At 35.4% G+C, this 13,111-nt stretch overlaps 1 protein-coding gene across 2 annotated transcripts in view; it reads right to left on the bottom strand.

Moving 5' to 3' along the window:
- Positions 1-13,111, bottom strand: part of LOC118195527 (equilibrative nucleobase transporter 1-like) — a 123,136-nt gene that overhangs the window by 23,014 nt on the left and 87,011 nt on the right. For both annotated transcript variants that reach the window (XM_035367819.2, XM_035367152.2), the window contains exon 5: positions 3,091-3,183. In XM_035367819.2, coding sequence (XP_035223710.1) covers positions 3,091-3,183 — 93 coding nt within the window. The remainder of the gene's footprint in view (positions 1-3,090; positions 3,184-13,111) is intronic.

Raw genomic sequence — 13,111 nt, 5'->3', positions numbered from 1 at the left:
GCTTTGTTTATTCCAATTTTCAATTAAAAAATTTCAGTGTGGCTTTGTTTTTTCAATCAAGTGTTGGATTATTATTTTTGTAAACTTTGTTTTTGAACTCAATCTTTTCAATATATTTTTTTAATTTCTCTATTACCTTGCAATTTTTTTTTTGAATTTGTCTATGTTTTTGATACTTCAGATTTTGCACGGCTTACTTCGGCCTGTACGCGTTCGACTGATAAAGTCACAGATTACTTTGATTGTTTGCCCACCAGCGGCTGAGCGGTAACGTCGCTGAACACTGGTAGTTCGGTCTGAGGTTCGAATCCCGCGAACTGGCTGGCTGCATGGGTGTTTTCGTGGTTTTCCCCATGTGTAACGTGTATACGAGCCAGTTTCCCTTAAAACGTCCTCCACGAAGGCATCCCTCCCTTAAGGCAGATAGCCCTCGAGTGCTTTGCCGTAATCTAATAAACCAAACCAAACTGTTTTGATTGTTTTCCTACGGTTACTAACTTTCTAAGATTATTTTAAACTTTAATATGTGTCTTTGTCAGTTCAGAAAGAAGCTATTTTATTTAGTTGCTTCTTTCCTTACACCAACTCTCTGATGATGATGGAGCGAAAGATGTATATATATTTTTGCACGTTTTACCCCCCACCCGCATTTCTTAAAGTTTGCTGCACTGTGCTTCTGTTTTTATTGGTAATTTACACGTGGTTTGTTCCGAACTGAACATGAGATGCATTTTAAACGTATTTTTCATTTTTCATTTTATTTCCTTTTCTTATCTTATATATACGAGTAAAAATACGCTTCTGGTATTGCCGATAGAAAAAGGAAGGGCGGTGCACAAATATCACGAAAAAAATCCATTTTAGATCTATTTTACAATCCATTTAGGAATAAACAGCCCATATTAGGTATTATTATATCCCATATTATGAACTTATGAAGTAAGCTGTGCAAAGATATTGTAATATCTTTGCGTGACATATGTCCGTACGTACATATGTAACGCAAAGAAATAATCAAAATGTATTTAGGAACGGTCAAAAGGGATATTTCCGTTGAAATCTGAAACCCAAAATTTTTCACGATTAAAATACTTCCTTTACTTCGTAGAAGGAAGTGAAAAGACTTCTCTAAGAAAAACATTCTGCTTACAGATATTGTGACAATGGTAGGGTTCGTGTTAGGTGAAAGATAATTAATTTTAATATAATACTAATTCAAATAGTGGGAACAAGCAATTGTGAAAAGTTCATACCTACGTAAAAAAGAAACTTCACAGCTACTTCATAAACAATGAAAATGCAATTATTTACTTTTTTATGACAGATTATTAATAATAAGGCAATTTATTATTGAGAAATTAATCCGAATAATTTTTAATGTAGGTTAACACCCAGATTGTTATGAAATATTTTAAACGAGCACCGGCCCTGTCAAAACTAAGCGGGTGCCCTTCAATATCGATTGTTTCCACTTTTCTTCACTGATCAGCTAATGAATTTTCCTCCATTTCACCAAATTCTGAGCTGAATGATGAAACTCATTTCATTGACCTCAATATCCATGCATTAAGATAGAGCATTTCGAGTGTCGCATTTAAACATTCATGATTCAATTAAAGTAGATTTCTTTTTTGAAGAAAAAAATTGTAAAGAAAATGTCTTATTTGCTCTTAAAAGTGCAATTTTTATACCGGTAGCTCTATTTATTGGATAATCAGTTTTCTTAAAAAAATAAATAACAGCTATAATATAACATGGTAACAACAATTGGTAAAGCTTTGTGTTATCAGTCTGCAAAGCGTAACATACTTGCGCTTCAAAGTTAATCCCAACGTCGATATAAAAGAAATGTGTTAGCAATCGCAATATATTTCTCTTTGGAATTTAATAAAGAAACTAAGTGATTTAAAAGAAATGTGTAGCCACTACCCCAATTAAATTATTTTTATTATCAGTGTCTGTCGTTTAGCAAAGTGTAAGATATAAGTTTATTTTATTGTGAAGTAACAGAGTAAGCGATTTAAAACCCGTAAACGCAGATTCATTGTATTTCTATTAAATACTAACTAGATCTGTAAAATTACCCTTGCTGAACGGAATAAAATTATTAAATATATAAAGAAGAGTGGTCGTTTGTTTGTGAGTATATTTCTTATAAATCTACTTCAGTTTTATTCCAATCTTGATGAAATTTGCACTCTTTGGAACAGGAGGAAAATCACTATCTACATTAGATTTCGAAACAAACACCTCACCGGATCCACAAACAAGACATTTATAATAAAACATTGCACTCTCGTCCCCCATCTCCGCCTCGCGTCGTATTTGTTTCGTTCTTGCTCTCGATAGAAGTCATATGTGGTAAGCAATGAATTTATAATTGGTTTTTGCAAATAAATCAATAAATAAATATATATGTACAGTCTCAATATTGAAACCATGTTACCCATCTTAGGTTCGCGTTGCTTTTATTGCATTCCCTCTACCAGTTCTTTATGAAACTTTTCTGACTCCGTATTCATTTATTCTCTAGAACACTGGAGAACCTTTAAATCAGTGTTTAAGAGCGTTCTCTATCAGTTTTTCAAGAATATTTCGAAGAGGTAAAGAAATGTGACAAAGTGGAGGGTGATTTTGCAGAACCTCATTTCCCAGAAAAGATACAACCGATAACAAAACAAGTGCCATTTCTTACTAAAACCGTTACGTGGCGCTGCCAGTAACTAAAGACGATAAATCGCATTACCAACAATCCCCGAAGCTTGCGGGAAAATAAATTAAAGGCAAAATTCAGTCCTCAAATTTTCAAGGCAAAGGGAACGCATAAACTTTGGCTCAGGGCCTAAAATCTCTCGCAAGCCATTACGGCTAGCAAAGCTAAAACCGCTTCAAGCAATTCTATCTCTGGGCAACAAACAGACGGTCAGCGATGGCTGACGCAAGCTCTCTCAATTCATAGTCTCTGTGCTTCAGTATATCCATTAATTTGCATTGTGATTGCTGAAGACGAAAGGAAAGGCAATAGAATAAGAACTTGTCTAGAAACCTAAAATTCTACATTTAATTCTGGAAAAGCTGACTTTTGCTCACCTTTGTGAATATGAAAATGGCTGCTGATGCTGTGAATGCTCCACTGTACAATGTTATTACTGTTGATCGTCTGCCAGGGAAAAGATTGGCAATCTGTAAAGAAACGAAAAGAATATTTCTTGAAATTTTGAAGCTGAAATAATAAATATACTATTGCGCGAAATCTGAGAACTACAATAAAGTATATAATAAAATATATTGTGTAGCTGCCTGCTTATATTTTTAAATCCAGGTAGTAAATTTGCACAAAAAAGCGTTTTCAGAAAAAAATTGGTAAAATACCTACATAAAAAATATAAATAAATAAAATTATCGTTTTTCAGAAACGTTTGGTGAATTGTTTCAATCTAGATAACTAAATAAAATAAACAACTACATTATAATAAATAAATTCAATCTATAAATCTATCTAAATAAATAAAATGGATTATGGGCTTATCTTGAGCTATTGCTCTTTCAGTTTCAATCCACCTGAAAGGATTTATGACATTCACTCTTACGTATATTCGTGGTGTAAATAGTTAGCACATTTGACTAGAAATTGGTAAATCCAAGGTTCTATTCCAGGAAAGGTCGCAGTGAATTTTTCATGTTTCTTACATAAACAAATATTATGTAATTTATATGAAATATATTTAAAATTGTGAATCTTAAATTTCAAATATTACAATCAATAGGATGTTTTAAGCTTTATTATTACGATCTAATGTTATTATCTGCATTCTGCGAACTGTGTTAAGAAATTATGAGATGAATGAACTTAAGACATGAGTTGCCTTCTTTAATTATTATTTACTTTTACTTTAGTTATTATGCCCAGCGTTAGCAGTGGCATTAGCATCTTGATTAACATGATTCAGAAAGGTGAAGAGAAAAAAAAAAGGGGGAAAAAAGGACGACGAAGAAGGGAAAAATATGCGTGGACAATATAACTTTGTACAAAAGCTTTCCAAATCAACGCATTTAATACCGTAAGATCCCCAATACGTAAGGACATAAGTAATGTAAGCAACACTTAATAAAAGAGAAATCAGAGGGATAAAAAGAAGCTTTATTGAAAAAGTAGCATGGAGCGCAATGCGACTGAAGGCCGAAACATCCCTGTGATGGGTGTCCAGCAAGAAACATCCGGTCTTTAATAGGGGATATGGTCTCCCCTGACTGCTAGGCAGGTTTCACAGCGTCTGCCCATGCTGAGAATGAGGGTGTCAATGAGTTGTTGAGGCATTGCTGCCCATTCGTCTTGCAGTGCCAATCGAAGCTCCGGAATCGTTACTGGTGGTAAAGTACGAGCTGCCAAGCGTCTGCCTAGAAAATCCCACACATGCTCGATGGGATTGAGATCCGGAGATTGTGCCGGCCAATCCATACATTTAATATCCTCACTCTCTAAGAGCTGTTCGGCAGCTACTGTGCGATGACATGTTGCATTGTCGTCCATGAAAAGAAACTGCGGACCCATAGCGCCTCTAAAAAGACGCACATATGGAAGAAGAATCTCGTTACAATAACGGGTCCCGTTGACTGAACCTGCGTCGAAGATGTGAAGGTCTGTACTACTACCAGGCATGATGCCTCCCCAAACGAGAACACCGCCACCTCCATACCTGTCCCTTTCAATGATGTTCGAGGGATGATTGCGGCTTCCCCGCTCTCTCCAGATGAGTATGCGATGAGAATCGCTACTCAGACTGAATCTGCTCTCATCTGTAAAGAGTACTCGTCCTCATTCATTGTCTCTCCAATTCCTGTGTTCCCGGCACCACAGAGAACGCCTTCTCTGATGGGCAGGCGTTAAAGGTACACACCGTACAGGGCATCGTGCAAACAGACCACCACCGTGCAGTCTTCTGGCCACGGTAAAACGCGATATCGGTCGTCCAGTCGCCTGTGTCGTGTGTCTAGCGGTTTCTCCCGCTGTCTGCCGCCTGTTTCTTCTGGCCTGTAAGGCAATATACCGGTCATCTGCAGGTGTAGTTCCTCGTGGACGACCACTACTAAACCCCCGGATAGCTGTTCCTGTAGTTTGAAATTGTCTCCAAAGTCGTGAAACGATGCTGTGAGCAATTCAGAACTCTGCAGCCACACTTGTCACACTGCGGCCTTCCTCCAACTTCCCAATGATTCGACCTCGGCGTCGAATCATTGGGAAGTTATCAAAAGCATCCAGATGTCGTCTAACAGACTGATTATTCGCCATTTCTCGCTGAGGCAGCAACTCTGATTTTAACTGCTATACGACGTGCAATCTCTTTACCAGAAATACTGATCTTACACCGACAACATGCTTTATACTACTCAGACACTCCCCCATTACGTCTACCTGCATATCTGCGCATGTACTACCGCACATCACCTTACTTAATCTCCTGATTGGTCTTTCTGTCCGCTCTGCCTCTTCGTTCAGCTGACATGCTAATTTTTCGACTTCGTCCTTAATTTTTGCACACCAGTGTACCTGTCATGAGTCTTACTTTGCGATCAATGAATTAAAAGCATGCACAATTATCACAATTGCTCTTATTTTTCTGAACTCAATCAAAATTTCAAAACTTGTTTATTCGAGTTGAAAATGCTATACTATGCAGCAGAGCAGCAGAGCGAAAAAAAAGCGCAAGTAATTTATCTATGATCAATTTGTTTTATGTAAACAAGCAGCACACTAATAAGTTACTTAAAAAAGTTATCAATTTACATCGTATTTGCTTGCACCAGAGAACCACTAATTTTGCATCTTTTGACCTCGGTAAAACTGGTGACAGTTATATCACTGCGATGGATTCGTGGCTTGTTATAAGGATAATTAAATTTTCAATATTAATAACACCTGTAAAATGAAAGAAAATGAAATAAAAAAGATACGCATAAAAAAGGACGAATGTATCTCAGTTATGCAATTCCTTTTATGCTCGAATTAACATTACCAAATGTATGATCCTTTCGTTATGTAAGGATACGTAATCAAGACATATTGAGTATTGGTAAGGGGAATTGCCGAAGTGTTATGTCATAGGATAAATAAAGTTTCATAAAGAAAATGGCATCGGTTCGTTAAACTGCAGCAGCTCTTAAATTTAAATCTCTACTTAAGAATATTCAATGCAGCGTGTCTGTTACATAAAAGACGCTACATTTGGTAAACAAATAATCTTGTTTGAATTCGTAAGCTGCAATTATTATTCAGAAACTGCAAATTCAAAAGAAACTGCAGAACTAAATTTTTAATTGCAGATAAAAGTAATAATAATAATAAAAAAAAATCTGGAAAGGTTTAGATATTAACGATCCTCTCGAAAAGGCTGTTTTAAAGTTTAAATATGGTTTATGAGCAGAGTTTATCGATAAGTGTGGCTTGGCTTATTTGATTATGTCAAAGCCTCCTTCGAGGACTATCTGCCTAAGAGGAGGGATGCCTTTTTGAAGAACTTTCTAAGGGAAACTCGCTCGTATACACGTTACACACGGGAAAAACTACGAAAACGCTCATGCTGCCAGTCCGTTCGCGGGATTCAAACCCGGACCAAACTACCAATGTTCCGCGACGATCCGATTATCGATAGCGATGGCTCAGGTGGAATAGCGAAACATTTTACAGCATACTAGACTAACATGAAAACGTTCTATATCTTTTGTCTGTTTGAAAAGCGGAAAAATGTACAACGTAATTGTACAAAATTATTTCTAGTTTTATTTAGCTATATCATGAATTAAATGTATTTCTTAAATCAATCAGATTAAAACGTAAAAACTAATATTCTTAAGAACTGCATTGCTTTTAAACAGCTTAGTCTGCTATTTAAAAGCTTATGCTTCAGTTGTGCATTTCTGAATTCTAAAACTTTAAATGCAGTAAGAAATATTTAGCCGTAACATATCTTAAACAACATGGTATTAAATTCAATGTGATAAAGTAAATTTTACTCAATGTAATAAAGAAACTCAATACAACAAAGGTTCTTCTTCCGAGCATTGATTGATAAAAACCAATGGAGAGGATAAGAAATCTACTATAATACGTGGATGCTGCAGACAATATCAGTCTTTCGTGGAATGAGGTGACCGAAGAATATTTGAAAGAAGTATGGAAGAATATACGGCTGGAGGTAAGCTTGGATGTTGACACAAGCAGATCTGTTATTGATGTTGTCAAGCGAGCTACTAGAAATTGTCAGGCTAGCTAATAAAACAGTATTTAGAAATATAAATGCGCTGGATATTGAAGAAATATCGCGAGTTAAAACTGATGAAAATCTTCTCAACGAAGATCTTAAAGAATTAGTAGAACGACAGGTGCACGAAGATGACGAAGACTGTTTCTGAAAATGAGGAGCAACAGTCACTTTACTGACTTTCTAAAAAAGAAAGTTTAGCCACGATACCGAAAACTAAGGACCAGTTTGTACAAAATGATCAAACTTCGATAGAAATTCAAAAACAAGAAGTACCATTGGGGAGATGGCTTGTTATCGACAACGATTTGCTAAATGAATCAGAAAAAAGTAAACGACGTTAAATGACTTTTTACAAAAGAACAAAAAATGTCAAAATGTTGTGCTGAAGCAGAACCTTCCTCCTCAAGGATACGACTTCTTTACTCGAACATTTTCTTGATTTTCATGAATGGTTTGTGAATAAAAACTATATTCGCAATAGGGAAGACTATAACTAATGCAAGAAAAATAATTTAACTATAAATATTACGAAATAAGACAGAAAATATTTGTTATTCTCGCTTCTGTTTCACTTATCCCCATTACTTACGTATTAAAATGACTTCATTTAATGCTGTTTCGCTTAGGGCTGGGGGTTATTAAAACGCATTCCTCGCGTTAATCGGAATCCTTTTTCCTTTCGAATAATAGCATTACCAACCAATACAAGTTATACATTTTCATCTCATTTTCGAATTTCCTAAATTTGAGGTAAATTGAAAAGGATAACAAAATTTCGAAATCTTGATAAATTATGAATATAGCGAATGACTCTGACAGTGAAAAATATCACTTTGAAAGTTAAACTCAACCGACAATGATCAGTTTTGAACAACTCTAAAAGAATAAACTTACAGGAACTACAACAAGACACATTGCAGCGAAATCTTTGTTTTTCTATGCTGAGTTCTGTAGCCAAATTTTCAAGCGAATGAATTTCAAGATTTGCTACTTAAAATGTTTAGTGATGCTGAATCTTGGTATGTGCAAGCGCATTTACAGCATACTGTAACTTAGTTCAAATTGGCTAAATATTATTGACGGAAATGTAGAACTTGATAGAGAAATTAGAATTTTAGAAGTTAAGAGAAAAGATATCTGGATTTTGGGCTACATTTTGAAACACGCTGAAGTGCAGGAGAAAGAACAAATATTTTCTAATTTATTAACAATTAATTCTTAAAATTATATTATTCCTCCTTCATTCAGTAGCAAAAGCTAAAAGAATATCTTCAATTGGGATAACAAATAGGAGCTAATTAAATAAGAAATTAACCACACACTCGATGAATATGGACTCATTTTGACCAAAAAGAAAGTTAAAAGCGGTTACGCAGCTACCGATTTCACTACAACCCAAAAAGTTAATTAATTTAGCAGAATAAAAATAAAAAAAATTTCAGAGATTTTCTTTTTTTATTATTTACTTATAGGAAGCAAAATAAGTACTATAATTGCGAAAAATATCGGGTATAGTCCAATGGAAATTCGCGAATGAATCTGGACTATTGCTTTGCGTGATGTCTGTACATATGGACAGAACATAGGACATTTTTTTCTTCCAAAAAGAATTGTTAAGTGGATTTAAAATGGATTCAAACTAGATTTTTTGTGACGCTTTCACGTAGGTAGGTAGGTATGTATCTTGCATAACTTAAAAACGATTGGCCGTAGAACGTTGAAATTTTGTGTATGGGACAGTTGTAATATCTAGTTGTGCATCTCCCTTTTTTATCGCTTTCGACAGTAACAAAAGTACACCCCTTTATTACATCGCTTATTAATCATGCTATGCTTCTCAGTCCAACAAGATTGAAAAACTTTATTACACTTATTATAACACATTACGCATTTTTTGCTTTTTCGTCACATTAGCTATGTTGAATAATACTTTAAGCTGTAAATAAGTCGCATAAACTTAAGCAAAGAATTGCGTTAACGAAATTAGTTTGAAAACGATAAATATGGTGGATAATTACAGCTGACGTAAATACGCACCAAATTAAAAATAAAGTGAAAGATAAAGTTCACCCTCCCGGTACCCGCGCAAGCTCACACCCGTTTAGGGAAAAGGGCAAAGCTAGACACAATTGCTGCTCTCAATGAAAACAGTTTTCAAAGTGGTCGAGCCTCGACTTTGCTAAAAGTAAGTACTTAAATTCCTAAATTTTTTTGCCGTGTGCCATCAATGATTGGCTATACCTGTCCCGGTAAGTTTAATTTCTGTTGTGAGTATTTTCTCAAAATTGTCTGTTTAGACCAAAAAGTATTATGATAAGCCTACATTTACTTCTTTTGCAGATATCTGAATTCCGAAGTTGACAATGACAGACAATTCAGAAGGCGAAACATCGAACCCAGCGGTCTGGATTGAGTGCCAGTAATTAAAATACATACTGGTTATTATGGCAAAACACTTGCGGACAATTTGTCTTATTGGGGTGGCTTCGTGGAAGGCTTTCTAAGGAAAACTGCCTCGTATATAAGCTGCACATGGGGAAAACCACGAAAAGGCCCATGCGAACAGTCCGTTTGTCGAGATTCGAACCCCAGGCGAACTACCAGCTTTCTGCTATTTTACAGCTCGACCGTTAGAATTGAAGCCACCTACCTTTTAATTGCTCATAATACTTTATATTCTTTTCCATTTAAAGGGCGACTGGGAAGAGGCAAGAGGCCCACCTGACCAAATTTACGTGGTGACGAACGATCGTTCACTAACTTTAGTTTAGGCGCCACTATATAGAGTTATAGAGGTTTCGAAGCTTGGAAACGTAAAAAATCAACTGCGACCATACAGGGATTTAAATTAGGAGTTTCACACTAGGAAGTTTTCACTAGAAGCGAAGTTGGCTACCCCTTACACCACAAAAACACCCACGAGAGGAGAATGATATAATAGTTCATAAGAGAAGTATATAATTAAAATTCTTAAATTCTGGCGTTAATTTTTTCAATATAAATTAATAAAAAAATTCTGTAAAAACTCAAATTAATTTTATACATTTACCCGAATCTTTTAAAATCACCGCAAGTGAAGAGCGTAGCGGATTATATCTAAGATGAAACGCTAAAAGTTTACATTTCTTTTAGAAAGTTAAAAAGTGAGGTACTCAGGATCGTTAGAAGTGTTATTGATCGCATTCAAATCCACTGAAATTCAACAGATACGTCTCTTATTTTATATAGCGTGAATGAAACCAGTCATTCCAAAATTTGTGTTAAAAATTTTAACGGACTTTCAGTTTCAGAAAGAAATTTCTAACAGGTAAAAAAAAAAAAAAAAAAAAAAAACTCCGCAAAAACTCCATTTTTAAATGCACTTTATGCTCTCATTGAGCTCGCAGTTTACCAGTCTGCTCTCGGACTCTTATTTATACAGCTACTTTGTCTTTTTAACTTTGTTATTAAATTTTGCTTTCTTCACGCATACGCCAGATAAAATTCAACGGTAAAATAACAATTTTTTTAAAAACAACATAATTTAAGAATTCCCGATAATATATTCTCATACATTTTTCTATTCTTTTCTGGGTTCATAATAGCAGAGTTCAGTTTTCTTAATAAGATGACTTACCCAACTGTTTTGGCTTTCTAATTGCATCATTGAACATTACTTTCTTCGCATTTATGCCACATAAAATTCAACAGCAAAATGACAATATTTTAAAAAGTGGCCTGTATTTAGACTTCCAGGCACAGCGTTAAGTGTTGTCTCTAAACTTTTGCAATCTTTTCTGAGCTCATTCTATCAGTGTTCAACTATCTTAGTAAGATAACTAAAACATTTTTTTTTTGTTTTGTTTCAATTATAATTACATTTATAAATTTTGTCTCTTTTACTCTAATTATTAAACATAAATTCTTCGCAATCGCGCCACATAAAATTAAATATTAAAACCACAAAATGTTTAAAAACAGCATACCTATATAATTTACGATAAAGTGTTAAGTAACTAAACTCAGAGGTGCAACAGCCGTAATGGGCCACGGCCTGCAGTGCTTCGAAATATGCTTTCTTGACCTTGGGCCCCGGAGTGCATCAGCATATACCTTGGGGCAAGTGGTCAGCTTGTCGCAGGACCCCAGGTGTTTAGTCCCTAAGCGAACTTAGTACTCATTTTATCGATCCATTCACGGGATGAAAGGCTGAATCAACCTTACCCAGCCGGGGATCGAATCCCGGACCTGTGGTGCAGGTCCCGCTAGCCACTACAGTGTTCAGTGGTGCCATATATATGTATCTATATATATATATATATATATATATATATATTGTATTATATTCGCTGATTAAGAATAATTCGTGGTAATAACAGTTCGTGGCAGCATCTTTTTAAATGAAAACCGATACGGACACGAAAATGATTCAAAAAATAAATATGAAGATCGAGAGTGTAATAACACTTCTAGTGCTAAAAATTTTGAAAAATGCAACTAGAAGTCTTATGAAAAGTTATATATGAGTTATTTATTCTGCTTGGAGAGAGAGAGCTTTATAAATTATCCACAAAACATACATGCGTCTTCTAGTAGTAATTTGCTAGCATTTGAACATTTTTATTGGACTTTAACTACTGTAAGGATTTATTGATTTTTATCTAACCAGTTATTTTATGTTCAGTACCTTAACTGTTATTCTCCCTTTCCGTTTTACTGCCAAAATGTTAATTTTTAGTTGGCGCGTATTCAAGTGAGGTAGAAAGAAATAATACTTAAAGTGTATGTATTGAGAATAAGGCAAGGCACACTAGGGCTATCTGCATAAGGGTAGGGATGCCTTCGTGGAGGACTTTCTAAGGGAAACTGGCTCGTTACACGTTACACATTGGAAAAACCACGAAAACGTCCATGCCGCCAGCCCGTTCGTGGGACTCGAACCTCGGACCGAACTACCAGTAATAATACGAGTACTTAAAGAGAAGTTTAAGATGTTACTACTTGAAATTCTGCGATAGCAGACTGTCTGCTGCGTTGTTTTTATTCCTGCAAATAGAGCTTGTCACGCCGGTATATGTTTGAGCCAATTTGTGCGTTATTCATTTCTGTGTAGCCCTTGGCTAACTTAAGATCTAACTTATTTTTAATTTGAATCAATTTTTTTTATTTACGTTATCAATGTTGGCTGAAACACAAGAAATGCCTTCCGTTAAGTAGTTGACTTCTTAATAAAAGGGTCTTTTACACTCTTCGTATGTTTTCTGTTTTCTTAGGGGACATAGCGATAAATTGTTATTAAATTAGATCCATATAGATTCTCGATTTAGTTTATGTTTCCAAAAAATGTTAGACTCTGCACTATAATAACCAAAATGATATGAGAGACAGAAAACTTCTACATCTACATCTTGTAGATTCTTGAACTTCTTATGATTGATACGTAAACAGTACACAGGTGGCTAATTTTAATTTGACTCAGATCATTGAATTTGTCAAAACCATCCGAGCATAAGCTAAGCTAGGGTATCATTACTAAAATTTCGCGTAGATGTTTCGCCGCTTTTCATCGATCACTCCAATGTCAAGCTGAACACATAACAATCGTGTTCCACGCACGACATCGTTGTGAGCAGACTCAGCTTAATTGTAAAATCACAATGATGCTATTTCGAAAGGAATGGTTCCACCTGAACGCAGAGTAGTGTCATGGTCGACTCTCTCATGACAAATGGGTGCAGAGAGACTCGCTGACACACGCCAGTGTCTTCAACTTGAGGGCCTTGGAAAATTAGTGGCGTTGAAAGATCCAACTTGTGAAATTGCCATGGTAAATGAAATTTACAACAAACACAACACAGATCATCACAACA

Source organism: Stegodyphus dumicola, chromosome 4 (genome assembly GCF_044657685.1).
Source record: "Stegodyphus dumicola isolate Sdum_Otavi_A_Nest chromosome 4, ASM4465768v1".
Taxonomy (NCBI): domain Eukaryota; kingdom Metazoa; phylum Arthropoda; class Arachnida; order Araneae; family Eresidae; genus Stegodyphus; species Stegodyphus dumicola.
Note: the sequence above shows the minus strand (reverse complement) of the source record. Positions and strands in the feature narration are given on the sequence as shown.